This window comes from Lycorma delicatula, chromosome 1 (assembly GCF_047948215.1).
Source record: "Lycorma delicatula isolate Av1 chromosome 1, ASM4794821v1, whole genome shotgun sequence".
NCBI classification, from domain to species: Eukaryota; Metazoa; Arthropoda; class Insecta; order Hemiptera; family Fulgoridae; genus Lycorma; species Lycorma delicatula.
The window spans coordinates 353,689,827-353,717,425 of record NC_134455.1 but is presented as its reverse complement, the minus strand read 5'-3'; the positions used below and the strand labels follow the sequence as shown (position 1 = coordinate 353,717,425).

Sequence of the window (27,599 nt, the reverse complement as noted above, 5' to 3'; positions counted from 1 at the left end):
TCACGAACTGTGTCGTACTCGTGTCGTTTGTAAAATGGAATGGTCCGACGATACTGTCATCGAATTAATCCGCGAATATAAAGCTCATCCTGTGTTATGGAACCCTCAGCATAAGTATTATAAATTTAACAATAGAAAACTGGAAGCGTGGACACATATCGCTGAAATTTTGAATGTAGATATTGCAGAACTTAAAAGAAAAATGGCTTCACTGTTAGCATCTTACAGAAGAGAAAGGCAAAAAGCGATCAAAAAAAGTTATGGAACAGGCAGTACGGATGATGTTAGTGAATCAACCTGGTTTGCCTATAAAGCGTTTTCTTTCTTAAAAGAAATATATCGGCCCAGATTATCAACAAATCTTGATCAGGTATGGATAAATGAATGATTTAACATGTACGCATGAATTATTACTCATTAATACGGAATCATTTTTACGTCAACCGTATTTCACTTTTCCTTTAGACACGTATTCATTAAAATTCAAATTATATTACATATCCTAACTGAACTGCGAATCACAATACTAGTTAATTTAGTAGAACTATTCGGAGTTATAAATTGGATTTTACTTACTTTTTAACCGACATAAAGAAAAGAGTCAAGGTTTTTAAATTTCTTCGTGTTTATTCCTTATTTATGAGCAATGATTTATTTTTAAACGATCTATTATTATTTATTTTCAAGATATTTCATTTTTATTTTGTTGTAGTGAGCTTCTTCTAGATAAAAGATGAAATTAATAAAGAGAAGATCTATTAAATAAAAATCTTCATAGTAATATGGACGATTAGGAATTATTATTTATTTGTTTGCATCGTATTACTCGTATGGCATAAATAAATTCGTATTATTTCTTAAAGATGCGTAACTTGAAGGTGTTCTGATATTCAAAGTATTTTATTAAAATAAATTAGTTTAAAAACTTGTAATAAGTACCTTGCAGTACAAAAATCCTTAGCTGTTACTCATTGCCAGTTGTAGTTTAGAGGTTTCTTATCTTATTTTTTTTATAAACACACATTTTTTTCTCATTTTAATTTTATTGAAAACGACTATAATTTACGAGAAATGTTTTTCTATTTAACCTATGCGTATTTTAAATAAAATAAAAATTTAATTAAAATTTTCATAATAATATTACAAAATCTACTCATAAATTTTTCTTCAACATTTCTTTTTGGAACAAATTGATGCTTTTAATCGGATACGTTTTTAAAGTTGGAATTTAAATAATACTTGAGTTGTATAATTATTATCTTTTATATGTTATCATATCTAATGTTACTTATTACTGTGATTAAGTTAATTTTATTAATAGCATAAATATGTTATGTAATGCAAGTGTTAAAATATAATTAGAATTTTCAACAATTTATCTTCTATTAGGTAGATTTCATAAGAAAGCTACCTATTGTAATGGGTACCATGATTCGACTTCTGGAAAATTTCAACATATCTTCGCGTTTCACATCTCCCATACCCCAAAACCACCGTCAGCTCAAAATTAATGTATATATATATATATATATATATATATATATATATATACCATATATTTAATCAATAAATATATATATTTATTTCACTTTTTTGTGGACACTATATCTGCCTTAATTTTGCGCCAATCACTTTCAAATTGATACATAAAATATAACGATCCAAAATCTCGGTCGAGTTTGTTAATGGGAAAAATCGGACCTTGGAGGTGGAAATGGCTTTATCGAAAAAACAAAATTTTGCAATAACTTTCTTATTAAGTAAAATATCGAATTAGTTTAAAGTTCCTACTATTCTTTGGATAAGGGCCTAAAAATGATATAAGTAACGTTTTTTGATATCACATACCATTGGCCCAGAGGGTGGAAAAATCGGGTTTCCAAGACAAAAAAAACATACCTCCCTTTATAGGCACACTATCGAATCGGTTTAAAGTGGTCTTTCGTCCTCTAAACATTACTTAAAATTTTTCTATGAAACAATTTTTGATGTGATCAACTCTTACGGCAAGGGATGACCAAAATATTGCTGGAATTGTAAGAAGACGGGGCTTGTCACATGCTAACCATGTGAAACTTTTTTCACATGCAACCATTGTCGTATTGAGTAAATTTGAAGTTTTTCTTAACTTTAAGATGGGAATCTTTTTTATCCCCTACTTAGCACCGGTGAAATCTAACTCTCCCTTCCGGTGTGCCGAAAGGGTTTTATTTTTGTCATAAGTAATTATTTATTTTCAAAGCTTGGGTGGTTATTTATTTGGCTACTGGAAATAATTTATAACGGCTTTCGAAACCATTTTGTGGCTCCACTATCAACTGTATTAATTTATCTTAATTATTCTGTAATATGATCCAAACAAAGCCGTTTAATTAATTGAACTCGAGTGCCTGTATTAGTAGGATATTTTGATCGATGGGACTTAGTTATTGCCGCCGTATTAAATGACGGCTATATAGTTTTGGAAAGTCCATTACTGATGACCACCGGGTCGGTGAACTCGTCATTGCAAATCAACTGATTTCGAAGTCGAAGGTTCTAAAGTAAAATCCTTGAATAGGCAGTTACTTTTATACGGATTTTACAAGACTGTACAAGACTATACCTCATTTACATTCATTCCACTTGGTTTTAAAAATTTAGCATCTTCATTATACACCCAGCATAGATAGACCTACTCTTGGATAACTGAAATAACTGGGATTACGTAGATAACTTATATAACCGGGTTGGTCTAGTAGTTGACTCCTCATCGCAATTCAGCTGATTTCGAAGATGAGAGTTCTAAGATTCAAGTCCTAGTAAAGGCAGTTACTTTTGTACGGATTTGAATACTAGGTTGTGGATACCGGTGTTCTTTGGTGGTTGGGTTTCAATTAACCTCACATCTTAGGAATGGTCGACCTGAGACTGTACTACACTTCATTTACATTCATACATACAGTATCATTCTCTGAAGTATATCATACGGTGGTTCCAGAGGCTGAACAGTAAATGAAAATAAAGACATTGCTGAACTTGAAGTAGGCTAAAAGCCTATTATTAGACGGTACTCTTTTGATTCACGTAGGTTATTACATGAATACATTTTAGGGAGCATTTTATCAGCATTATGTAAAAAATTTAAACTTATTTCGTTAATAATTTAGTAAATAGGTTAATGAAGATGTAGATTTTCAAGACACGTCGGTGACTTTTTGTTTTTTGAATAACACTAAACCAAATTTTGTGCAGACGTGTCATTGAATAAATAATACTGAAATTTATTCCTTTTACAACTAAATAATTTTTTATGTTTTTTTTCTAGAAATTAATAATTCCACTGGTATTTAATGTTATTTCCCATAAAACGATTAAGTATATACACGTTTAGTTTATTCTCTAGTTGTTTTTCTTCTATAATATTTTTATATATCTATTCTAATCATATATACAAACAATTAATACTAAAGAAGAGTTACTTATTAAAGTACGAAATGCTATTGAATTTATGCGAAACGATCCTGAAATGATACGGAAAGCCACCGGAAATATTTTACGTCGGACGGAGTGCTGTGAACTTCCTGATGGAAGGAATTTGGAAAATTTACTGAGGTTTTTTTATTCTGTTACCATTTATCATTTTACGTATTTAATTTTTTTTTTTGTTTTGCTATATTAAGAATAATATTTATCGGGTACAGAAAGAATAATACGATTTTCTCTCTATTTTTCGTCTGTTTTAGTTTCAATAAAAAACCGATTTTTAAAAATTTTTATTAACTTTCGCAATTAATCTTCTCAGAATTAATTGCAAGTTTTGTTTCTAATTCTTCAGCAATTAACAAAGTTATTGTACTACAAACCTTAAAAACTTGTTTTTCGATACCGAAGTTTGTGTTTTACGTCGGATATCTTATAAACCACTGGAGTTACAGTTCTGAAACCTATTTTATCTTATTTACCGGCTCAACATGTATAAGAAACCATAAACTTTACACCTTAATTTGGGCCCCATAAATTACAGTAAGGCTTCTTTATATTAGAAGAGCTGAAATCCAGGTGAAATTTTTCACTAGCCGTAACTCACAAAAACAAAGCTTTTCTGAACTTATGTTTATATGAACTTTTTTCATCTTTTTCACTAGTAAAACATGTCCTGAAAGTTTCTCCGTTTCTTTGTGGGACTCTCTGTATATATTAATATAAAAATGTTTTCTGTGTGCTCCTTGAGATAAGTTTCTGGGTTCAACCCTGATTTATATGAATGTGTAGACTCTAAAAAGTTTATTTCTACATATATCGATTTTTTTATCTTTTATATGACCTGTTGTTAATAATTAAAATCATATAAATTACAGATTAATTATATTTAATTGTATTCATATTATATATAGCTTAATTATTGTAACTGTTATCGTTAAAAGATCGTAAAAAATACTTAAATTAGTGTTAAAATTAATAGCATCACTGACCTATGTTGCAATTTTACATAAAACAAATCGATAATAAACATATTTAAATGTGGAATGTAAGGTTTCAAATTTTTGTTAATAGTTATTATAATTTGGGGTGAAACAATTTTAAAAACTGGAATTATCAGTAGAAGACGTTACTTTTGTAGATCGCGGTGTTCTTCCAAAAATGGTTCCAAAAGAAAACTTAAGTTCTTCTGAACCTTATTTCTCTTTATTAATAAATTTTAATCGTGATTATTAAAAAAAAAAAAAAAAAAACTTTTATTTATTGATAAAAAAATCGGTAACTGATATTTAAAATAATATTTTGTTGAAACCAGTGGTGAAGTGAAGTACTTTGCAGTTGTACTATAACATGTAACGTTCGCTTTTACATTCGTGCGTGTACATAAATTCTTACTTCCCATTCTTTTGTTGTATTAAATATTGATTTATTTTGTGGAATTACGTTTAAAATTCATACAATTTAAAGTCAGCGGTGTTCTATGAAAAATTGGTCATTTGTACATTGTTTTGTCTGATGTAGTGGATTTTATTTCAAGGATTTAATTAATTTTGGTCCTTAGGATTCAGTTAATGGCGATGGAGATAATTAAATACAACTGAAGAAGTCCAGTTGCGGAACTGTAAATGGGCTAACAGACTAATTTTAATTCACGTACGTTTTACGGAACATTTTTATTTTCCTGGGATCATAGCGCTATGAAGGAAAGTATAGTAATAAGTCAAAAAATGGGGTGTAGGTTTTTTGGCATTTCTGGACGCTTCATGACTCAAAAAACCCAAAAAACAAAAAAAAGATAGAGAATAATGTTCGTATATTTGTGTATTGGCGTATTTGAAGCTTAATAACTTTTGACTGGATAAAACGATTTTGATTCAATTTTTGTACAGAGCCTCATATACAGTGTAGAGGTTTTTTGGGGGTCAATGTTCTCAAAACTTTGAGAAATATAACTCCACTTTGTAATAAACTCAGTTCACCCTTGTATGCTTGTTTTACCATTTAAAAAAAAATTGCCTTTAAAATTTCCCCTTCCCGAAAAATGAAAAAAAACTCTTTTTTTATTTGATGCATACTTTGTAACCGATATTTTTTTATTATGTCTTCCTAGATATAGCAGTATCAACCCACCGGATTGGTCTAGTGGTGAACGCGTCTTCGCAAATCAGCTGATTTCGAAGTCGAGAGTTCCAACGTTCAACTCCTAGTAAAGACAGTTACTTTTATAAGAATTTGAATGCTAGATCGTGGATACCGGTGTTCTTTGGTGGTTAAGTTTCAATTAACTATACATTTCAGAAATTGGTCGACCTGAGATTGTACAAGATTAGACTTCATTTACACTCATACGTAACATCCTCATTAATTCTCTGAAGTATTACCTTACAGTGGTTCCGGAGGCTAAACAGGAAAAAAGAGAGAGGTGGATTTAAATTAATTTTGTTTTTAATAAATTTTTTTTTTTTTTGTAATATTTTATATGTATGTAACTTGGTAAATAGGTATAAAATTAAAAAAAAAAAATTTTTTGTTACCACAGACAATTAGTGCGGGATGGGCAAAAGATTTTTGTAGTGGTTTGAAGGCCTATAAAAAACTCCCATTAACTCCTTTTTTAAAGTTAAGATATAGTAAAAAAAAAACATACAAAGTAATTTTTTGGGAGTACAAAATTTATTACCAAAAATATTTTATTTTTTGGTAATAAAAAGTAAAGTGCTCCAGTAAAGATTTGAAATTTTATTTCGACCAAAACACTCCCACCTCTTTTTCTAATTTTTGAAAAAAATTAATAAATTGTTTCCCCCGGAGTGTAGTACCTGTCTACCAAGTTTGAAAAAATCGATCATTGAGGTTCAGAGTTATAAGACCAAATACAGAGTAACATACATACGTAAGTTCAATACATATATAGGTACAAACGTCCGTCTGACAGAAATAGGTTTTTTGGACTTGGATCATTCGAATAAATTTTTTTTCGCAGCTTATTTACATTCTATTTAAATTTAATTTTTTCGTCTCTTATTCTTCCACGTGTTTTTTATTTCCTCCCGTTACTTTTACACAAGTTGATCTTTCCATCTTTTCCTTGGACGTCCTAAATTTCTGCGTGCTACTGGCTTTTACTTGTAAAGTAGAATGGCAGAAGAGAGAATACCTATTCTCTCTTCTGCCATTCTTTCAACATGGTTTGTCTAATTTAGTCTTTACATTTTGATTGGCTCATTAAGGTTATAGATATTTAATTCATTTCTGATGTCAATATTTGTATTCTTATCCGTTATAAATGGTACCCGGCAATATTTCTCTGCGGCCTAAATTCTTTGTTCCATTTGTTTTGTAAGACACCAGGTTTCAGATCTGTAGAGAAATGCTGTGTCTGATGCTGTTTTATACAATTTTAGTAAGGTTTCTTTCTGAATCTTATCTCTCAAAACTCTTTTTCCGGTACCATTATAGTATAATTAAATTTCCCAATTTTTTTAGATTTTTTTTTTACCGATCAATATACTTTCCCGTTATTAACACACAACAGCTTATATACTGCTATAGCGGCTACAGCTTCATACATCGCTTTAGCCGGGAAAGTAAAAATAATTGCTTGCATAAATCCATTAACTATTTATTCTTTTATTTTATTGCGTAAAATAATTCTTCATCTCCTTTTTAGTTAGTTAATTCTCTTTAATTTATTTTTAATATAAGAGTTTATTTTTCCTTGATTTTATATAAATATCTTCCATTAAAAAAGACAAAAAACATATAATTTTACAAATACTTATTTTTTATTATTTTGTTATGAGAGCTCCTGCGATAGATGAGATATCGGCAGAATTACTGTGCAGTGCAGGTTAGGAAGCGATAGATAGATTATATAAACTGGTGTGTAAAATTTACAAAAAAGGGGACGTTCCGTCAGACTTCAAAAAGAGTGTTATTGTCATGACATCAAAGAAAGCAGGAGATAAATGTGAAGAATACAGAACAATTAGCTTAACTATTCACGCATCAAAATTCTTAACTAGAATTCTGTACAAAAGAATTGAGAGGACCATGGAAGAAGTGGTAGAAGAAGACCAGTTTGGTTTCAGGAAAGTATAGCAACAAGGGAAGCAATTTTAGCACTCAGATTAATAGTAGAAGGAAAATTAAAGAAAAACAAACCGATTTATATGACATTTATAGACTTAGAAAAGGCATTTGATAATAACGTAGACTGGAATAAAATGTTCAGCATTTTAAAAAATTTAGGGTTCAAGTATAGAGATAGAAGAACAATTGCCAACATTTACGGAGGTAGAAGAATTTTGTTATTTGGGAAATAAAATTACTAAAGATGGACGAAACAGGAGCGATATAAAATGGGCGAATAGCACAGGCGAAACGAGATTTCAATCAGAAATATAATTTGCTTACATCAAAAATTAATTTAAAATTCAGGAAAACATTTTTGAAAGTATATGCTTGGAACGTAGCTGTGTATATATAAGTGAAACTTGGACGATCGGAGTACCTGAGAAGAAAAGATTAGAAGCTTTTGAAATGCGATGCTGTAGGACAATGTTAAAAATCAGATGGTCGGATACATTGATAAATGAAGAGGTGTTGTGACAAATTGATGAAGAAAGAAGCATTTGGAAAAGTAAAGTTAAAAGAAGAGGCAGATTTATAGGCCACTTATTAAGGCATCCTGGAATAGTCGCTTTGATATTAGAGGGACAGGTAGATGGGAAAAATTGTGTCGGCAGGCAACGTTTGGAAAATATAAAACAAATTGTTAGGGATGTAGGATGTTGAGAGTATACCGAAATGAAACGACTGGCTCTAGATAGGGATTCTTGGAGAGCTGAATAAATCAGTCGAATGACTGAAGGCAAAAAAAAAATATATAAATGGAAGCTTAATGTTCATTTAAAATATTGATAAAAATTTATCAATATTAGCAGGTAGATTTTACTTTACATTTCGGTTAAAAAACGGTAAAAAACCGTTTTATCAAATAACTTACTTTTGTGTTACAGCAGATGTTTACTTCATAAAAAGAATAATGACTCATATTTTTGTTATAACAAACATAATGCAAAATCACGTAACGTTTTGCATATTATTGATGACTCATTTTACTTAAATCAAAATTAATTTAAAGATCATAATTCTAAACAACAGTTATGAGTTATGTATTTTTTTTTTTATTTATTTTTTTTTTATTTATATATATAAATAATAATATCATTCCAAACAAATCATAATTTTATCTTCCTACATTTATTGTAGTAAACGTTTCTATAATAAAAAAAACAGTAAAAGAAGATTATATTAATAAAAAAAAAATTTAATTAAAAATCTGTTTTATTTCCCGGCATTAATGCTGATAAAGTACGCATTTTAGTTAAAATCTATAGATTAATTAATATCTTAATATCTATTAGCTACTGAATAAAGTATTTATTAATTGTAATAATATAAATAAAAATCATTATACGTATTTATGTGAGTATGTGGGTAAATATGTATGTTCCCCATCACCTAAACTACAGGACCAATTTTCAACCAAAACAAACTTGAGACAAGTATTATTTACTAACCGAGTAAAATTACTGTGGATCTTAGACAAACCAACCGCAGCCTCTGCGGGAGTGGTGAGAGGTTAGAAACATTATTAAAGATTAAAACTCTGCAATATTTAGTATATTCTAGAATATTTTCCAACACTATTACAGTTTGGAAATTTGTAGAACTTTCTAAAAGTTTTTAGAACATTTCAAAGCATTCTTGAATATTATTGAACATTATTGCGTTTTGAAACAAGAATAAAAAATAAAAGATGATGTTTACAGACAATCATTTGATTGCACTTAGTCGCTGCAACTTTAAACCCATTTTGTATTATAGTTTGAAAGCTGTGCTTATTTGAATGTATATTGTACATATTTGTATAGACGCACTAGTTATTTGTATATTATTGTACATATTTGAATAGTTGCACTACCTATTGTACCGTATGTTGTTATCATTGTTCATTATCCTCATGATTGCGAGAATAGTACTGGTAAATACAATTAAAGTATTGAGGTTTTACAGAAACCTAAAAAAGAAATTAAATTACGAAAGATAGAATAATAGTAGGTACTTTAACTACGGTACACACAACTTTGACAACAAAAAATTAATAACTTATTTATTTGACGCGGAGGAAGAAATATAATAAGTAAAAGGATTAATCATTCTATTCTTAATGAATATCTTTAATTTACAACTTCATCCTCCTTGTTGTTACATTAAATATACATATAATACATGTCATTCTCTTGCATTGACTCGCAAATTCAGTATACATTGATGGTGAAAGTTGAATAAAAATATTTTTATAAAAAAAGGGCAAACCATCTGATTATTTATTTGTATCGTTATCGTTCATCCACGTAGTTAACATATTCTGTATATCCTGACTGGTCTTTTCAACTTATAAAATGTTGAAAATTTTATTAAATTGTTTCATAAATGCGGTGAATTTGATTAATCGCCTCCAATGTTGTAGAATAACATATATAATTTTTATATTTAACGTTAATTAGAGAGGTTATCCGGCGAAGCGAGCTTACGTTATGTTTGGCTTAAATTTAAACTTTCTTTTTTTACGAGGATTTCTCGTAATCTACCTCAAAGTTTGGTATTGGGTGATTTGTTTATTAATTTCTAGTTGTCGTTTTGCTCCCCATTAGAGCTTATCTGTGTTTATCAACATATACCGGCGAAGGTCTGAATAACCAAATATTCGGTCTTCTACCGACGTATTTGTTATGTGTTGACATTCACCGAAGAATATCGACATTTGCTAGATATCGGTCTTTCACGGTAGCATATATATATATCTACCATTTTTATTTGGCAACAAGAAGATGCACCTCATCACTGGCCCAACTCCGTAGATTGAATTATGTCTTGTGGTGGGCTGCAAGGTCACCCGATCTGAACCCCATATGAGTTTTTGTTTGGGATTTTATAAAGGTTCTTATGCATGTATCTCCACTTTCTACTGATCTATCCGATCTGAGGCGCATGATTGAAGCAATTATTTTACTCCAGCCATGTTGGTTAAAATATGCGACGAACTCCACGATAGGTTAGATGTGAGCCACCTAACGGTGCGGCACGTTTCAGGAATTATATAATTGGGAAATTTTCTTTATTAATTGGTACAGAACCTTTTTACTTTGCACAAGATTTTCAATCATAGAACGGTTATTCCCTCCGTTTAATTCATGATGATGATTGTTTTACAACTGAAATGGTCATCTAGGGTTAGTTTTGATGTAAACAATTTTTGTAATTGGTTTTTTAACGTAATCTTGTCTTTCAAAATTCTCTTCAATATTTGTTTAGGATAATAAAGATAGAAATTTACTTTTCTTTGGTATAGCTTGAAAGAAATTTTGTTCATTTAATTGCGTACCTATTTAGAAAAACCTTACTTATCGAAACTTTATTATAGTTATCGTGATATTTTATTACGGAATATTTATATTCAACGCATGTATGCCTTCTTCGTTCAACGTGTGTTCGTTTGTTTAACATATATCTCAATAGTAATGTTTAAGGTAAAAGAAAGAAACAACAAAAAAGCACTTAAATAGTTTGACATTTTTTACCTCACCGATTAAAGTAGTGATAAGTTTGGGGGGGGGGGGGGCTACCTTACTGCGAAGTGTGAGGCACCCTTACTGGATAAAGTTAATGGACAATAGAAAGTGGTTGAAATGTTCTCCTCTTTTGAAGTAAGTGGTTTCTCTGTCGAAATCTGTCAAAAAAAAACTTTTGTCTGTATATAACCTTTGTTGATTCTGATCGGTGTATAAACAGTAGATCATGTAGGTCACGAATAGGTAGTTAAACTATTCCAAGGATAAAAACAAAGAAATAAGCATTTTCCTGGATAAATCAAGAGAAATCGTGTTAAAACCTTCATCTGTAAAATATCACAAAATATGCTATTATTTATGAAATAAAATCTAGAATTGATTAAATCCCATATTAATAATTTATTGTTCAGGGTGTCCCAGGAAGAAACGAAGAAACTTTCAGGACATGTTCTACTGGTGAAATTAATGAAAAAAGTTCATATAAACGTAGGTCTAGAAACCATTTGTTTTAGAGTTACGGCTAGCGATAAATTTCTCCCGGATTTCAGCTCTTCTAGTAAAAAGAAGCCCGACTGTAATCTTTGCAACCCAAATTAAGTAGTAAAGTTGGTGGTTTTCTTATATAATTTGAGTTTGGAAATAGGATACAATAGGTCCCAAAACTGTAACTCCAGTAGTTTTTAAGGTATTGTAAAACACAAAATTCGATATAGAAAAATAGGTTTTTTGTAGGGAATTTAATTATGAGAAAATTAATGTAAATATAGCCAATAAAAATTAAATAATAACTTTTAAAAATCGATTTTTTATTGAAGCAAACAGACGAAAAATAAACAAAAATCTTATTCTGTGCCTAATAAACATTACTCTTAATGTAAAAAAAAAAAAAAAATACAAAACAAGAACTACAGTAGGGTTTCTTTTTATTAAAAGAGCTGAAATCTGGGCGAAATATTTCGCTAGTTGTAACTTGATAATAAAGCGTTTCCAGACCTATGTTTAAATGAACATTTTTCATTATTTTCACCAATGGAACATATCTTGAACGATTCTCAATTTCTTCTTCGTGGGACAATCTGTGTATTATATTATATATTATTATTAATTTTCGCCCTTAAGGAGAGTGTTTGAACTTTAATGTTTTATAATTATGGGATCCTAAGTTGTTTTCTCCTTCTTTTTCTCTTCATCCTTTAACTGTGTTACTATTTCCTTCGTTCTGTCCAATTTGCACCTGTTTTCTTCTTTTTGTTCTCTTCAAATTTCGAGTTCTTAATTTTGTTTCTAAATTTTCTTATTTCTCCTGTCAATTCCCTGTTGTTCCCTGCTTGTCTTAAGGCCTCTTCTATTTGGTGATGCCAATTGATTTTTCTGATTGAGCTGTTCATTACATCAAACATTCTCTTCGTGAGACTGTTGTTATTCATTCGCTGTATGTGTCCGTAGAATGTAAGTTTGCGTTTTCTGATCATGTATGTGAGTGTATCGGTTGATATAACTTTTTGGTTGGTCTCTTCATCCATGTGCCATCTCTATTCACTATTCCAAATATTTTTCTAAGTGTTTTCAGTTCTAGTTTTTCTACCTTATTTAATTAAATAATATTTTAATAAATTTGTAAATATACTAATCTTTTTTGGTTAATATTATGTATTTAAACAATCATCAAGAAATTTCATCAAGAAATCTGCTCTTTCATGACTGTTCTTTTTAGGTTGAAGAATTATATATTCATAAATATAAAAAAGTGAATAAATTAAAATTTTTAATTTCCTAAATATCAGTCTGCATGTTTCATATTCACGGATGCTAAATAATGGTCTGACAAATTACTTTTGTTTCCTGAAGACTGATTTAACTTTTTATTGCAGCGTTAAGAAATGAGGTATTTCAGACGAGACTACATGTGGACATAAAAATACTTAGTAAGTTGTAAACGTGGAGAAATAGTTTTTTAAAAAAAGGCAATTGACATAATCTTTAAATTTCTAATAAACTACATGCTTAGTTTATAAAATGGTGATTGCAATAATGTAAAACTTAAATGTGCTTTTTTAATGATAATTTTTTATGATCTACTATTTAACAATGTAATAAATCCCACTTCACGTAATAATAATTGAGCCGAATACTATGACGTTTTAATAATAGTATTAACTTTTACTTTCCCGTCTAATGTTGTAGCAGAGCGATAGCAGTAGAAGGGAAAGTACTGTAATCGGTCCAATTTGGGCATATACGGTTGTCACCGGATCTTGACGTATTGACACCTAAGGAACCCAAAAAACTGGATAGAAATTTTCCGGATGTTCGTAGGTATGTGTGTGTGTGTGTGTGTGTTCGGTGTTGCACCTAAATCACCTTATATCTCTATAACGTCTGGGCCGATTTTGACTAAACTTGGTCAGATTACTTCTATATATGGCGCATTGATGCCATTAAATTTTCAACTTAAAAGATCATGGAGATGAGACTATAGAGCAACCCCTCACCATCACCATCAGTATCACGATATTTTGCCTAATTAAGATCATATTTTCATATAGTCATATTTGTTAACAATTAAAAAAATATTGTATAAAAACATTTTTGAAAAATCACATTCCCACCCAAAAAAAAAGCTCTAAACTAGTGTGCATACTGCGTAAATGCTACCCCCTGTTATCATAATGAGCGCTAGTTTCGCAGTCAGCCATCTTGGAATTTCCCTTTTTCCCTGTGAGAAATTCCCTTTTTCCTTGCCCTCATGGACCGGGAAATTTCAAATTCTACAGGATTGCCAACCAAGTTATTTTTTACATTTTAAAAATTAATTATTTTATTTAATTTAGTTAACATTTCAAAGGTGGGTAGCGCTGACGTACAGCTGTTGTAGTCGTATGCTATATTGTGACGTCACAGGATAGCGGTAGAGTGAATAAATGAATAATATTTAAAGTGTAAAAAAGTAACTCGGTCTAGCCGGGTTTCGAACTCGATCGCCCAGTCGACTCTTTACCTGGTACGTTAAGTCTCGCTACTACACCAGTTTGCCGACCGTGAAAGGTAAATTTTTTCTTAAGTAAGTTGTGAGACTACATTAATTTTGTTAATTCCGTCCATCACCGCTAGTACCGCCACATTCGCGCGAAAAAAATACGGCGCGCGCGCTTTATTTAGAATCATTGAATTAAATAAACAAAATGTATTATATTTAAATAAAATGATAAATATTTTAAATTAAGCTGTTTGTGTATATGCGTGTTAGCCGTGCATCAGAAACAACTGTGTTGTCTGCTTTTTAGGATTGCATAAATCTAGGACAATTAAAAACAATTTATCACGCAACTTCCGGAAAAGCTAATCCTATACATCTTCAGCTATATCACCGATTCGACGGGCAACAGAATCATTTGATAGAGGTATAAACTGCAGCTGTTTGACAAAATTATCTCCAAACATAGTTTCTACAATCTCAGTTGCAGTCGGCAAAGCAAGCTCTTCACCAGTGGTGTGAGACTTTTTACATCTGGCTATTTTATATGAAATTTTGTAAGAGCAAGTAAAGCTTTTGCATTAAAAATTAAAAAAAAAAAAAATATGATGTTTGTGTTTCATATGATTTTACTTTTATTTCGAAGAATTATCGGGATTTGTTAACGTACTCACTATGAAGCGTTTCCAAATGTTTAAATTGATTAGCTTTCATGCTGTCTGCTACCAAAAATTTTGTGCAAATGACGTACAGGGGCCTTTCATATTCATTTACTTCAGTACTGGTAAACCCAAAATTTAACTATTCTTGAGAATATTTTCTTGATTTTACTTTCGGAATCACGCTCGTCTGTGTTCTTATCGATGCTTCACTATCGTTTATGCTCGCTTAAAAATTTATCCTTGATAAATCTACTGCCGCGAATATTTAATACCGTGAGTTGTAATTAACGTGCAAATTACAACATACGCATTCACGATAGATTCGATAGCGATAGAAGAATCGTCTCAACTAAGACAGGGTGGAATGGAACCAGGTGCAGGATATATATACGTTTGCGCAGACGGTCACGGAGATGTCCCAGAGTGTTCGAGACAAATCGGAACTTCTTGCCAAAGCCACGGGAATGTCCGATATGGTGGACATAATACAGAGAGCAGTAGAGAGGCATCGATTCTGGTTTTGTCAGTGCAGCGGATCTGTGTTGCCAAATATTAATAAATTTACTTATTCTTGTTAATTTGTAAGGTTTATAATTAAGGTCGTAGTGTAGCTTTAGCGTCAAAATATTCAAAAAACATTATTATTGTATACATTGTTATTGTATGAGAGGCGGCCGATGAAAATTATGATTGAAAATTTGGTCGCAAATACTGAAAAGTTGAGAAACGCTGCATTAAAACGAAAAACGTATGTTATTATTCTGAATAATTTTAAGTAGGTTAATAGATAAATTATAAGTAATTTTTTTCTTTTGCTAAGTATTATTTCTTCCTTTAAACCACAATTTTGAAAAAAAAAATTAAGTTGGTAGATTTTTTAAATACGAATAATAAAACTGTGTATTTTATTAATGAAATTTTTTCTAAGATTAAAATGTAAAGTTGTATGACCTTTGTACTATTTTAATTGATTAACGTTTTATTTTTTACTTTTTATTATTATTTTCTAATCTTCATATTTAAACATAATTTACTCACCAAGTTACTTCCTGATCGAATACTTAAATTTCACTTCCATATTTAAAACCAAAACTTTTCTATTAAAGGCCAAATGATGATTGTTAGATATAAATGTATAAAATTTAAGAATAACTATTATGTTTTTTGAAAGATGTCTATATTGTTGTAAAACTTGATAAAGATTTTTTAACAATCTCAAACATGTATGTGTTCAATAAATACTTTTATCTGTTTTCTGAAATTATTTTGGGATAATTTCTATTCTGTTATTAATTATAATACATAAAACAAGTCTATACATAATTACGTTCTCGATAAGTAGATTACAACAGTTTAATATTGTTGTTTTTTATTGAGTTAAGCATATCATAATTACAGTCACTTCGAAATTCTTAAATATAATATTTACATTTTTTTTTTTAAAAGGCTAGTTCTTTATAGAAAATAGTTTTCCATATCTACGAATATAACGAAACCAATTTTTATGCAGCTTAATACTTTGTGTAATTTTATTTTTATATGTAATTATTATTTTTTTAGTTAAATTTATATAATTCTAAGGTGAATTCAGTTTTATAACATGTGAGGATATCTACTGTTTATTATTATGGCTTAAGTTTTTAAATTTGGACTCTTTTGAAAAAAAGTTATTGAATGGCCTATAAGTATTGCGTAAATTAATTTACAAAGTAAAATCATTTCAAAGTTATAATTTTTATAGTTATTAAAATTCTAAGGATTGTTTTTTTTACAACCTGTTGTTTACTAATGTATAAAAATTAAAAAAAAAAAATAGTTTAGCAGAAAGGAGAATGATCTTGTAAATCTAACCTGCTTTTCCTCGGTTATTAATATAACCTTTAGCATCAAAAAGCTGACAGTTTACGCCGCATTCATCCACGTTAGATGTGTATTTGATACAGTATGTAGTATGCTGATCTGTGGAGTAAACAGCTACTTCCGACCACAACTCGGTTCCATACAGGAGAGAGGAATAAGCAACTCCGAACAGCAACCTCCTTCTCTGTTGCTGAGGTCCACCTCTATTTGGCAGAATTCCCGCAATCAGCCGCAGCACCCTATCACCTTATCACTTGCCTCAATGGCATGAACTCCAAAACGGAGTCTGAAGTCTATCTAGACTTCAAGATATAATAGCAGGTCTCTTAGCAATCTTCTTACGCTCTAGCGTAAGTGTCATAGTAGGCTTTCTTTTAGCAGCGGTGATAACCACTGCCTCAGTTTTCTCCGGTGCTAGCTCCAGCCGGGCATCCTCCATGCTCTAATCGCCAAATAAGAGTCATCTTAGCGACAGCCTCCCTCCGTGTGAGGGCATCAATCACCATTGCCATGTCATCAGCATATCCATAAAGCATGACTCCCGGTGGAAGTAAAACCCGGAACACACCGTCGTATGCAAGGTTCCAGAGAGTCGGTCAAGTATTAAGCCCTCAATGAGAACTTATTACTGCAGTTAAGAAAAAATCCAAAATCCAAATTATTTCTGATTATGAGCTTTTTTGGATACTTTTGGTTCAGTCGATTGCAATCAAAATCGGAGGTGCACAGTTAGAGATGTACAACAGTTCTAAATCCAAAATTTCAACATCCTACGGCTAATCGTTTTTGAGTTATGCGAGATACATTCTCGTACTTACGTACAGATGTCACGCCGAAACTAGTGGAAATGGATTCAGGACTGGTCAAAATGGATATTTCCGTTGAAAGCTGAAAACCGAAATTTTTCGCGATCACAAGACCTTATTTACTTCGTACAAGGAAGTAAAAATTAAATAATTTTTATAAGAGCGGTAGAGTTTTTAAATGACGTCCAGAGAGCCAGAAAAATTAATAACCTATTATATATAAGTTCCCTTGGGTGGCATTGAAAATTACTTATTTTTCCAAATTAGTATTTACAAGCAAATTCTGAGAATTCTAACGTAATTGAAAATGGTCTGAGCTATTTTAATGGAGATTGGAAAATATTTTTTAAAGGAAATAATTTAGATTTTCCAGCGATTTTACACGTAATTTGTACAATTTGAACTCACTGGTTGAAACCCTTCAGTTATTGTTAGTTTGTCTTCTGTTTGATTGTCAAAGAAGGAAATCTATTACACAGTAAATTAATTTAGGGTTACCTAGAACGTAATGTTTACAAGATTTACTTATTGTCAAGGATGTTAAGAAATCAAATAACTTATAATATTTTTGTAACTTGGGGATCAACAATATGAACCTTGTTGAGAAATTATAAAATATTACACTGTCTTGTGATTTTTGGAATTTGGTATAGTTGAGGATAAATTTGCAGTTGTAAAAATAATGGACTAATTAGAAGCTGGTCTTTTTTGTAGTCGTAAATTCTTAATTGTTTTACGTTGTTTAATTTAGAAGTAATTAAATTTTTATATTTATGTATATATATATATATATATAATATAAATATATCGTTTTACTTTATTTGATGACTGACTATTCTAGCTAGAGCTTAACGCAATTTATTCAAGGTTGTATCTATATCGGCTTTTTATATGAGAATTCCTCCTCCCCCTTCCATCTAAAAAAATAATAAATCTAATGTGATTGAGTAGTAAATACATACACATTCCATCAGTAGCTATAAAATAATTTAATTGATAAGATCATAAAACGCACAATTTAACCTGATGAAATTACGATTTCTTTATTAGTCACTTATGCAGTAACTAAGTAACTTAATATATGGAGAAGTTTTATACTGTAATTAGTTTTTCCCTGATCAAGATAATAATATATTTCAACAAAATTTAAAATAAAATTATTTAAAACTGAAATTTATCTTAAAAACGCCCATCTCCAACCGATGTAAGGGATTGAGTGGGGTTTAGTGAAGAACTGATTTGTCATTTTTAAATAATACTGCGAAGTTTATAGTTAAGAGTATTTTTATTTATAATCAAAGATACACGCATGCAGTTTTTTGTAGCGTTTCTTAAATATGTTTGTTTAATTATTATTTTTACTTCCTTGTACGAAGTAAAGGAAGAATTGTGATCGCAAAAAATTTTGGTTTTCAGATTTCAACGGAAATATTTATTTTTACCATTCTGAATCCAATTTAACTAGTTTCGGCGTGATGTTAATACGTACATGTGTACGTATATATCTCGCATAACTCAAAAACGATTAGCCGTACGATGTTGAAATTTTGGATTTAGGACTGTTGTAACATCCAGTTTTTGCACCACCCTTTTTGATTGCAATTGACTGGACCATAAGTGTCCAAAAAAGCCCAAAATCCAAAAAAATTGGATTTTCAACTTTTTTAACTGAAACAATAAGTCCTCACCGAGTACTTTTCAACGATATATCATAACTGGTACTTATTTTCATTGGTTCCAAAGTTATAACATTTTTAAGTTAATGAAAAATTTGGGTCTTACAAGGGGAAGGCACATTGGTTCGAATCCGACATCATTTCCAACTTTCTTTTAATTTAAATATATTGATTTATGGACAATTATTAACCTTTACTAATAATTATAATATAAAAAGCTGGAACAATAAATAATTTATCAATAATAGCAATCATAGAAGTTATATATAATATATATAATAATAAAATTATAAATTATTAATGAAATAAAATTTTATTTACATTTAAAAATGTGTATATGTAATTTAATAAGCATACAAGGAATCATGTGGTGTCCAATCAGATTTGTTGAAATATCGGATTATTTAATATTAATTGAAAATTATAATTTAGAATCTTATTATTACTTCCTTGTACGAAGTAAAGGAAGTATTGTGATCTCGTAAAATTTCGGTTTTCAGATTTTAATGGAAATATCCACTTTAACCATCGCTGACTCCATTTTTACTAGTTTCGGCGTGTCGTCCATACGTACGTATGTATGTGCATACGTATGTATCTCGTATAACTCAAAAACGATTAGCCGTAGGTTGTTGAAACTTTTGATTTAGGATTGCTGTAGCATCTAGTTGTGCACCTCCCCTTTTGATTGGAATCGAGTGAACTAAAAGTGTCCAAAAAATTGTTTTTTCTTAACTTCAGTAATAAGCCTTCATTGATAGCTTTTCAATGATATTTTATAAGTGGTAATTATTTTTGTTGATTCTAGACTTATAGCGAAATAAAATTTTAATTAATGAAATATTTGGAAGGGAAGGCACATCGGTTCGAATCAGACTTCATCTTTTTTTCTTTAATTTAAATATACTGATTTTATTAATAATTAATTATTAACCTCCGATTGTAAAAAAATCTTTACAATGAATAATAATTTTGTAACAAAAAAAAAGAAAAAATATCTGAAGTTATTAATGAAAAAAAAAATTATGTACTTTTAATTAAAAGAAAAAAAAAATGCATATATGTAATTTAATAGTCGTGTAAGGAAGTCAAGTCGTGTTTACATCAGATTTTTTAATTTATTCTACCAAGTTTTTGGTGTTTCTTATTTACATGAATTCTTACATATCTACAAATAATTATTTTTTTATTATCGAAATAACCAATGTGGTTGTAATCTTATATTTTTTGTAAATGGTTTTTTCTATTTTAAAATTTATTGTATCATTAAAAAATTATAATTTTTTTCTTCTTTACACGAAATAGCTAGACCTTTCTTCGTAAAATTACATTAAGCCAAGATATAGAAATCAATATATATATAGAAATCATATTTTTTTGTATTCGTTACAAAAAAATATTTCTTATGAAGAACTGTATCTTTCGAAACACTTGATGGAAAAATTCTAATTTTATATCATCTTATCTTTTTTCGCCATGAGAGTTCCAACTGATATGATGAATATCTGTAAGAATTACGAACATTACGTACAGAAGTACCTCTATTTTTTATCCTCTTTCACATTACTACCATTTTAATTTCCTATTCCTTCGTTAATGATTATACCTTAAGATTAACATTTAAGTATATTTAATAACAACATTTCGTCTAATATTAAGCATTTTTTTGAAATCTCATAGAAACCTGTTTTTATACGTCAGCTATTCTTTCTGTACCCACCGGGCTGGTCTAATGGTGAACACGTCATCGCAACTCAATAGAATTCGAAGACTAGGTTCAAATCCTAGTAAAGGCAGCTTTATACGGATTTGAATACTAGATCGAGGATACCAGTGTTCTTTGGTGGTTGGGTTTCAATTAACTACACTTTTCAATATTGGTCAACGTGAGACTTCACAAGACTTCACTTCATTTACATTCATACATATCACCTCATTTATTTCTCTGAAGTAATAATGTCTTACGGTGGTTCCAAAGGCTAAACAGAAAAAGAAAGAAGCTAATCTTTCTGTAAAATTGACTTCTTCGGGAAATACAACACATTTATTCCCAAGTTTGTGCGAGTCATTTGCTAAAGCTCTAATTTTCTTATTTGAATGTTGCGAATAAGCAATATCATGCATTTTGAGCATGTCTCATCCAATTTATTTATTTTCTTACCTCCGCATTATAAACTTTCTCTAATTTTTATCAAGTTTACAATAATTGTATCCCTATATATGCGATTCAAAATGCTACATAGGTTTGTTAACTACAGAATTAATAATTCCCCATCCTTTTTCTTTATTTGTTTTTGCTTTCTTAACTTTTACTTTCCCTTCTAGATAGATTTGTAGCAGAGTTGTAGCTCTATAAGGGAAACTATTGTAATCGGTCCAATTTGGGCATATGCGGTTTTGATCGGATCTTGACGTTTTAACACCAAAAGAACCAAAAAACCGGATGAAAATTTTCTGGATGTTGATGTTCATGTACGTGTGTTCGGTATTTACCTATAAATTACCTTATATATCCAGAACTACTGGACCGATTTCGACCAAACTTTGTCAGATTACTTCTATATATGGGGCATTGATACCATTAAGTTTTCAAAAGGTCAGGGGGGTAAGGCTGTACAGCAAGGTCACCATCAGTATCTCGAGATATCGCCTAATTAATGTCATATTTTTCTTAGGCACATATGTTAACGATTAAAAAATAACAATATTTTCAAAAAACATTTTATAAAATATTTCCCCCAAACTTGTGGAAATATTTCCCCAAATACTTGCCCTAAACTAGTGGTTAAGGGGGCATACTGCGTCAGTAGTATCCTTATAACTATTTTACTTTCTCGGCGAATAAAACTGGAATAGTTAGAATAGTAAAGGTTAAAATATGGTCATTATGTCAAAAATGAGGTATCGCTTTTTTTTGGTTAAATCTTTACGTTTTACGGTACAATTAGTTCAACTAGAAAAAAAAATTTGTTGAGCATACACATGTACTTGTATGGTCACATTGGTTGTGGCCTTATATCTCAGGTTTGACCAAACCGATTTGCTTAAAATATTTCTGTATATTGGGCTTTGATTATATTAATTTTTTTTTTCAAAATTCTTTTAGGGGTTGGGGAGATATCATGAAAAACCAATTTCGATTTTCTTCTGAGGTAGTATAGAGTTAAAACAACATATTTGCTTTAACTTTATAAAAGCAAATATCTTACCGAAATTGCATGTATAAATAATCCAAAAATGTTTTTTTAAAAAACCAATCCCCACCACTTAAAATCGAAACATGTTTTTTTTTTGTTTTTCTTCTGTACTTCCTTTCAGTTTAAATATTTTTTTTAATTTTTGAAAATTTTTTCTTCATAGTTAAAGCTATCAAGAAATATCTATAATTTTTACAGATTATAGACCCCGGACTTAAAATGTAGAAAGATTTTTGAAAATTTTATTTTTGTTATTTTAGCTTCTATTGAAGGGCGTGTTAAATTTAAAGAAAAGTTTACTAAAGCAAATTTGTTAAGCTTAATTTATATATAAATATTTTTAGAAAAATATTTCTTAAAATTTATTCACCCACCTCTAAGAAATATCTCTTTTATTTTTTATTTTTTTGGCCTAAAAATCTGCACACAAACGTTTGTAACAGTGTTTGTAATCAGTGTTTGTAACAATTATACTATGTAATTTGCATTTACAAAATTTCTTCTTTTTTGTTCAAAGAATAATTTATTTACCCTTAACTAAGGAGACGTATGTGTACAATGCATTATTTCTCATCACAAAAGGATTAATTTAACTCTCAACCATTCTTAACTCAGCCATTCTTATGGCTGTGTCGTATGTCACAACAACCAATTTGTTTGGAAAACAACGTGAAAATGACACTTATAGAATTAAATATCTCCATTTTGATAAGCTTGGTTTATTGAATATGCAGTGGCATATTCGGCCTTATAAAAAAAAAACAACCACGAAAACACTTTACTCCTCATTTTACTTAGTAAGCTTGACGTAGAATGCTTATTATCTTATGAAAAACTGAAATTTCTGGAATGACTTATATTTCGAGTCAGGTGGCTTTCAATCTTTTTTCTTAGGGTTTTTGACTTATATAAAGTTCAAATATACGTCATTTTAGGTAGTGCAGTCAATTATAATGTTGTGTTTTTTATTGAAATGTATAATTTATACAGTTTTCTAACTGTTAATTTTATTTATTTTTTTGTAATAAAAGTAATTAATCTTTGTTTCAGGTGACCGAAAACGGTGACATTCCAGAATTTGATTTTTGTAACGTAATAAAAAGCGAAATACAAGAACCTGAAGAATTAGAAATACTTTACAGTGCTCCTGATTCTCAGGAAAATATTACAGAGGCGGAAGGAACAATTAATATTCCATCAGAAAATGAATTAAACGATTTACGTAACCAGAAGAGACGATTAACAGCTAAAAGGAAATATCGAAATGATGATCCGAGAGTACCCACTCTATATAAAATGGTTAGAAGATTAACAGAAGGTTATGATAAAAGAGATGAATGTAAAGCATACGGTGAATATGTAATGCATAAATTAAGAAATTATGATTTCCGGACTCGTTCCATTGTACAGCATAATATTAACGATATTATTTTTAATGCCGATATGGGAAGGTATCAACAAGCCGTACCTGGTACAAGTTCGGAAGAAAATAATAAAAGCGATGTTAATCTTTTAATAAGTGATATTAAGTCAATTGTACAAGATACAAATTATTCACAAGAACCTAGTCATATAAGATCTGAAGGAAAGCACTTTCTTGATGCTTAAAATAGACAATTATTTATCGAATAGTGTTGTTATTATATCTATTCTTTATTAAGCGTTATGGAATACTTACGTATTATTTTTCTCTATTATTTATGCTGTTTTTTATGTAGTAAGGAAATTGGATCGGGCGTACAATTAGGGTAAAAGGAATAATAAATACAGTGCTTGAAGGCCCGTTGATGGTGAAAAAAATGAAAGGAAGATGCTGAAGTTAATAAATGACATAAATAACAGTGAAGTTTATGATGAGACGAAAAGAAAAGCACGGGTCAGAAACAGATGGAGACAGCGGTGGTGCCAAGGACTTGCCAACAGGCAGAAGAGAACATATGATGATTCAACGTAGAACTTAAAAAGAATTAATTTTATCTTCTGAAGTGAAACGAATGAGTTGAATAAATCGAATATTGGATGAAGGAAAAATTTCCATGAATTTCCTATGGCGATATAGCTTAAGTCGGTTTATCGATAAAGTAGCCGATTTTTATTATACTATTTTATATATTTTAAGTTATTGTCTCTAATGCTGTTATTTATTGTAATTAACTATTATTTTTATATCTCTGGGATGAAAGTTTTATTTTGTTCGTCTGGACCATTAAGGATCACGTTTGCGTAATAGTTTTGAACTTCTTTTGTTTTCCTAGTATTTTTTTTTCATTTTTTCACTCTTTTGTAGTTTTTCTTCCTCGGTCCACTTTCTTCCTTTACTCCTGTAATCCTTCGTCTCTGGAAACTGAGATTCTTTGATCAATTTTCTAAATTTTTCTCTAATTTAAACCGATTTCTTTGGAGTTTTTTAAAATTCTAAAATCGTTTTCTACTTCTTTCAGCCAACTAGTTTTAATAATTTACTGTTATAAATCTTCAGTTGTTTTGTTAATCTGTTTTCGCTCATTCTGTATAAATGCCCATAATTCTATTGTAATCTTTTTCTCCGGATGCTGACTTTTATTTTTTCTCTATTTTTATAAATTTCTGTTTCTCTTTTTAGTTTATAAAGTCCGTCCTGGTAATCGTATCCATATATGTTTCTTAAAATTTTTTTTTAAAAAGATCTTTATCAGAAAGATTTTTCAAACACTCGGCACCATATAACACCTCCGGAAGAAAACTGTTTTGTAATGCAGGCGTTTACCATTATGCGAAAACGATATTTATTATATAAATTTCGTATTAAGTTGAACGCTAACCCAATTTTTTTGCGTTCGCCCTTTTAGCGCTTCTTCTTCTAGAGCGTATGGTATTATTACTTCTCCGAGATATTTAATTCTAGATACTATTTTATTTTCTTGATTTTCGAGACTTTTTAGTGTTTGTAATTTTTTTTTATCATTGGAGAACCATTTTGTTTTTTCGAAAGAAATTTGTAAGCCTATTTTATTAGCACATTCGCTTAAATTCTGGACTTTAATTCGAGCCTCATCCATTTCTTTTGCAAATATCGCGATGCCATCGCGAAGGCTAATAAGGCTATGTTTATAAATTTGTTCTTATATCCCATTTTAACATTTTCTGCAATACTTAGTTTTTAGAGTTCTTTCTTCCATTCTTTAATTATTTTTCCTAGAGTGCAGTTAAAGAGGATCGGAGAAAGTCTGTCTCTTTGTCTGCCGCCTGTTAAGTAGATTCCATAAGAAAATTGAAATATCGATAATCGTCGTGTTTTCTCCAAAAAAAGTATTTAGTATTAATTAATCTGTAACTAAGTTTTATGTCCTAATAGTTTATTAAAGATAAACTCCCGGCTTTGAATCCCGGTCAGGCATGGCATCTTTTCATACGTTACCAATTTCCACCGGGCTAATGAGAATAGCTGTAGATGCTTGCTCTTTCATATTAATAATAATAATAAAAATAAACTTCAAAAAAAAATAGTTAATTGTCAAATTGTTTTATTTTTTGCAGAAAAATATTAAAATTTAAAATATTAAAAATCCAAGTGGCGTGATTAGATAAATAAAGAAACAAATAGAATTAATATACTTCTTTTAGGTAGATTTCAGAAGAAAGCTACCTATTGTAATGGGTACCATGATTCGACTTCCGGTAAATTTCGACATATCTTCGCGTTTCACATCCCCCAGACCCCAAAATCACCATCAGTTCAAAAGTTTATATATACATTTATATATATATTTTTCACTTTCTTGTGGACACGATAAATTCCGTAATTTTGCGCTTTCAAATTGATACATAAAACATAACAACCAAGATTTTCGGTCGAGTTCGTTAATGGGCATAATCGGACCATGGGGGTGGAAATGGAGATTTAAAAAAAAACAACAAAATATCGCTATAACTTTCTTAAGTAAAATATCAAATACGGTTAAAGTTCCTACTATTCTTTGGATAAGGAACTAAAACTTATATAAGTAAAGTTTTTTGTCATCACCAACCATTTGCCCAGGAGATGGAAAAAATGGAGTTTCGAAGACAAAAAATCATACCTTCCTTAATAGGCACAGTATTGAATCGATTTAAAGTGGTCGTTAATCCTCTAAATATTACCTAAAACCTTTGTGTGAAATAATTTTTGATAAAATCAACCCTTATGGCAAGGGATGACCGAAATATTGCTGGAATTGTAAGAGGATGGAGTTTGTCTTATGCTAAATACATGAAACTTTTTTCACACGCAATCTTTGTCGTATTGATTAAATTTGAAGTTTTTCTTAATTTTAAGATAGAAATCTTTTTTATCCCCTACTTAGCACCGGTGAAATCCGGTACTTCCGCCTTCCTGCGTACCGAAAGGGGTTTTTTTTTATTTCAAATGGTTCAGAAAGATCTCCAAGACATATAAGTTTATGTAATTATCGATTCTACTATTTTTATTACCGTTACCACTATTATTTTTAATTTAGGAAGTTAAAGATCACAAAAAAAAATTAATATAATCAGACGGAATGCATGTTAGGTTTGTCAAACCCACTACAATACAATTTACGAGAGTTCATGACTTAAATGGTTTCATGAGCTCATGACTTAAATGGGTCATGGGTTCATGACTTAAATGAGTTCATGTAGCTTAAATGGTTTCCATAGTAACGAATATAAACTGATATCAGTTTTCAATTTCATTGTTCAAATCTATGTAACCTTTGGCTATGGTTAATTTTCTTATTATTTTGCATGTAGCGTGTGGATGAGGAATTGGATAATTTTATTAAAACATTTTTTGTAAGATTAAGGATTTAAACATTTTTTTTTGTTATTTGTTCTTTCTTATATCGCTAATCGTGTATGGAATAATATATCCTTTCCTATGTGATTTCCTAATTGCTTGTTTTCCCGAACCGTTATTCATTTTCCCTTAAAAATACTCTTCTGTTAATAAGGGTAAAAAAATCTTGTTTATTATCTCAGTGTGCAGTATTTCTGAACACTGAAATGTTCAGCAATACTTTCAGCCATTTTTTTACCTTTATTTCCTTAATATTTCTTATTATTTTTAATTTAAAAACTCATTATTTTTAGAAGATAATTATAATGAAAATTAAAACTCATTATTAGTGTGATCTCATGTGAACTTATGTCATGTATAGAATTAAGGATTCAGACATTAATCTGTAGAAAGCTTTGTTATAACTTAGGATTAATAAATACTTTTTTCTTATTCGAATAAGCTTTATAGTACGCTGAAATTGTATTTTTCTCTTTGTCTTAATAATAGTTATAACTGAAATTTAATATATTTTTTATTTACCGATT

General features: G+C 30.0%; 1 protein-coding gene across 1 annotated transcript; it reads left to right on the top strand.

Moving 5' to 3' along the window:
* LOC142334466 (uncharacterized) lies at nucleotides 1-27,505 on the top strand. The gene is made up of 2 exons (XM_075382522.1): nucleotides 1-370; nucleotides 23,328-27,505. Exons 1-2 carry the CDS (start codon nucleotides 35-37, stop codon nucleotides 23,883-23,885), a joined length of 894 nt encoding a protein of 297 aa, XP_075238637.1. The 5' UTR covers nucleotides 1-34; the 3' UTR covers nucleotides 23,886-27,505.
* The last annotated feature ends 94 nt before the right edge of the window (nucleotides 27,506-27,599 follow it).

Coding starts and splice junctions, on each gene's coding strand:
- LOC142334466 (XM_075382522.1), top strand. CDS start 35: ATGGAATGGTCCGACGATACTGTCATCGAATTAATCCGCGAATATAAA. Junction 371..23,327: donor TATCAACAAATCTTGATCAG/GTATGGATAAAT, acceptor TCTTTGTTTCAG/GTGACCGAAAACGGTGACAT.